At 18.7% G+C, this 4,615-nt stretch overlaps 1 protein-coding gene across 1 annotated transcript; it reads left to right on the top strand.

The window, feature by feature from the left end:
* Positions 1-476: 476 nt before the first annotated feature.
* PRSY57_1445600 (putative membrane protein) lies at positions 477-4,055 on the top strand (the record flags this gene model as incomplete). Its single annotated transcript, XM_012910052.2, has 1 exon — positions 477-4,055. The coding sequence occupies one exon, from the start codon at positions 477-479 to the stop codon at positions 4,053-4,055; it is 3,579 nt and encodes a 1,192-aa protein (XP_012765506.2).
* Between the last annotated feature and the right edge of the window lie 560 nt (positions 4,056-4,615).

Raw genomic sequence — 4,615 nt, forward strand, 5'->3', positions numbered from 1 at the left:
TTTATAATTTATAAATTTATATATATATATTTATTTATTTTTATTTTTTTTTTTTTTTTTTTTTTTTTTTTTTTGTTTTATTTTTTTTATATATTTTTTTTTTTCTTATTGTTATTTTAATATAATTTTAACAAATTTAATAAATTATAATTTATTTCAACGTGATTATTATTATTTTTTATTTTATTTTTCTTTTGCACAAAATGGAAATAACATTTTTTCTTTTATAAAAGAAGCCGAAGAAAAAAAATATAATAATAATGAAATAAAAATTTTTAAATAAATAATAAAAAATAAAACATTTAGTTATGTTTTATTAAAAAAAAAAAAAAAAGAATACATATGCAAACATATATATTTATATATATATATATATATATAGAATAAGTGACACGATGAACATAATATAATGATTTCCCTTCTTTTTTCGCTTTTGCTTAATAAATACATATATCATATGAAGAAATAAATATAAAATGAAAGTTTTAATATTATATTTTATATTTAGTTGCTTTCATATAATATGTGTCCTATTTGTTTATGCTTCTTTAAATATAAAGACACGTAATGTTTTCCCATTTGATGTGGTAGAAAACAATTATCCACATTTGCCACGAAATATTTCATTTGTTGAAGAAAATGTAGATTATAAAAATTATTGTTTCACCATTTATTATAATAATAATAAGACAAATGAACAAAAGGTGACAAAGAATATAACGAAAGAAAGTATAACAAGAGTTAATTTCATATCATATAATACTGTTCAGGATATCCAAGAAAAGAAACAATATAAGAGAAATATTCGTGAACAAAAGAAAAAAAATGAAAAAGAAAAAAATATGAACAATTCAGTTAAAACAAAGCCAAATATTCTTATTTGGAAAATAAAACAAAATATGAATAAAATTTACAGCTTTTATTATTTAAGAATGTTCTTTGAAAATAATATAAATTATAATAATATATATTTTGGAGAATATAATATTTATCCTTTTAATAATGATGCGATATTTATACAAAATATAAATTCAAATAATTTATATTGTAAAAATGGTTATCATTTTATATATAAAAGAAATAAAATAAAAAACACTATAGAAAATAGTCCTTGTGGTACACACAAAAATTTTTTTTTAGTTTATGAATTATATGAACATCATATACCAAAGTATATAGAAAAAATATATACTTTTAAGAAAATCTTAAGAACTCCTAAGGAAAATATTCCATTTATTAATACATATGAAATATATATATCATCATGTGATAAAAATAAGGAATGTGATTTATCAAATAAAAATTATTGCTCTAGTTATCATGAAAAAATATATAATAATATACATATGAAATATAATAACATAAATTTATACAGAAATAGTAAAAGAAGAAAAAAGAAAAATAAAGGTGACAAAGAGAATGATTTGTTAGATAATAAAAAGGTTACAAATAAAGAGAATTTTACATCACATAAAGAACTAACAAAGTCCATACCTTCGAGATATCCATGTGTATTTTGTATGAAAAAGGGCATAAAATATGATAACAAATATATAAATATAATATCCAGATATGTGAAATATAAACAATTATATAATGAAAATGATATACACAAAAATAATAAAAGTAGCATCACAACGTGCTCTTTCCCAACAAAGTATAAATGTACCTTTTCCACATTATTTATGTACACTTCATATGAAAAATATAATAAACCAAGTGAAGAAATTAATAATACACAAGGAATAAAAAATATAAATGAAAAGTTAAAGAAAAATAAATTTACAAAAAAAAATATTAGTAAAAAAGAAAAAGTCCTTTATATATATGACCATTTAAAAAAGGAAGTTATAATATATTTAATTGTATCTTATTCAAATAAATATGAATTTGATTATATAAAAGATATATATGATAAGAATAATACAAATGATGTATATGAAAATTATACAATAAAAAGTGGGCCTGAATTTGTCGCACCGAAAAAACAAAACATAAATGGAATGAACAACATAAGGGAGAATAATAATAATAATATGAAATATATGATTAGTATGAATAATGTGAAAAATATGAATGATACGAATTATAATATCTATAATAACCCAAAAAATAACCATGGATATATATTTTACAATAATTATTATCAATATAACAAAGAAATATATACTAATAAGTGTCATATAAGTGATCTACACAACTGTACAGATATTTACGAAACAAGAAATGGTATGTGCTATTATCATAATATAAATAATTCTTTTATATATGAAAAAAATGATGAAAAATTAGTGTGTCCTATAAATACAAAATCGGAGATAATGAAAAAGAACATAATAAATTTTGAAATAAATAATGGGAACATAAGGAATGAACTACATTATAAAAAGGATTTATACGAAATGGATATAGAAAATGAAAAGGGATTATATAGAAAATATAAGAATAATAAAAGAAGATTGGATATATTGTCACCACTACATATGTATATTGATTTGTTTTTAAAGGTTTTATATAATCTTTATTTTTGGATGTTTGGTCATATAAATAGGTACAAAAATGTTTTATATGAAAAATATATAAAGAAAATACAAAATAATAAAAATACATATATATATGAGATACAAGATAAGATGAGTTCGCAGGTAATGTTGGAAGATACTTGTACATGTAATAATGATGATAGTTATGTGTACGATGACAAGATTAATAATAAACAGATTGTTAGTAATAATAATAGTAATAATAATAATAATAAAAGTATTGCTTCACATTGCTTAAAAAAGTGTAATGAAGAAAATATAAAGAATAAGACATCAGGAAATGCTAATAAGAATGAAAGGAGTTATTATTATTATTATATTAACTACAATAATAGTAATTACGTTTTTGAGGTTAGTAGTAATTTAGGATTACTTGGAGATGTATATATGAATGAAGAAATTGTATATCCATTTTATCCTATACCTAACGATATATTAATTAATAATATGAAAAAGTATATAAAAGAAGGAAAAAGCTTTTCGGTTTATGTTGATCAATTGAGACCAGATATATTCAATTGTAATAAATTTAATAAAATAAAATGGGCATTAATATTATTTTTTATTCCAGCATGGTTAATTATAAATATAGTTTATATAATATTAGTACAGAAAATGTGGAGACAAATGTTAAATCCTTTACATCGATTATTAATATCTCCTTCATTAATAAGATTATCTTTTTATATACTTTTATTAATGTTTTGTATGCAATGTCCATATGTAAATAATAATTGTGTTGAATATACACTTATGGGATATATGGCTTTGAATACTATGTTTAGTACAATATTTCATGGAAATTTACTTTTGATTAGTAAAGGATATATGATAACAAGAGGAAATTTTAATAAAAAAGAAAGTTTATATTTAACATTAATTATAAGTATTATATATATTATAACATCAATAAACCAATTAAACATAATTAATAGTACTCCTATATTAATAAGTTTATATATTATTCTTTTATTTATATTAGTATATAATATTTTATCTATTATTAATTTTTTAAAATTAAAATTATCTTTTGTAAGAGATGTAGGTATAGATGCTTGGGAAGAATCGATTCGTATAAAATTAAATATGTATAAAGTATATTTATCTGTAATCATCATATTTTTTTGTTTTGAAATCATACTACATACATTAAATATGTTATTTAAATCATCATCTGGAAATCTAACCCTTGTTGAATATACAATAGAGTTAGTTATGTGGTGTTGTGTTTTATATATATTCAGATACAGAGGAGATGTTCTATATTTCTCTTTATTATATGATAATATTACATTGAATGTTATTCCATTATATATAGCAAATTCAACAAAAATAATTGACTTTTCTACTGATAAAGACACCAAGAAAAAAGACAAAAATTTACTTTTTAATATACCAATATTTATTCTAAATCCAATAGAAAAAATTGATCAATATTTTTTATCACGAATGTCTGTAGGTTGGCCTATAAATATTACATTACAACAAGAAAAGGTATCTATATCAAAGTGAACAAAAGAAATAAAAATAATCAAATGAAATAAAATTAAAAAATGTAATGTACTATAATATGACTATATATATATATATATATATATATATATATATATATATATATATATTATTGATAACAAATATATGAGCATATAAATGAATGTATGTGTGCAGGGTTAAAGGAACCGAATTATATTTCAGAGAACCAAAAAAAAAAAAAAAAAAAAAAAAAAAAAAAGAAAAGAAATACACACACATATATTTTTAAACAATTGAATGTTTAATATTTAATATATTTATTTGGATATATAATTATAATTTATTTTTATTTTTGATTATGTATTAAAGAAGGTATATATAACTAATTATGTCTATACCACTAATTAATATTATAATTTTAATATATATATATATATATATATATATATATATATTTATATATATATTTATATATATATTACTTGCCTTATTTATTATTTTATACTTTAATTTTTGATGTTATAATTTTTTTGATGTATTAATTTTTTTTTTTTTTTATTATCATTCAAAATAATTATATGTATATTCATATATTTATT

Source organism: Plasmodium reichenowi, chromosome 14, assembly GCF_001601855.1.
Source record: "Plasmodium reichenowi strain SY57 chromosome 14, whole genome shotgun sequence".
Classification (NCBI taxonomy): domain Eukaryota; phylum Apicomplexa; class Aconoidasida; order Haemosporida; family Plasmodiidae; genus Plasmodium; species Plasmodium reichenowi.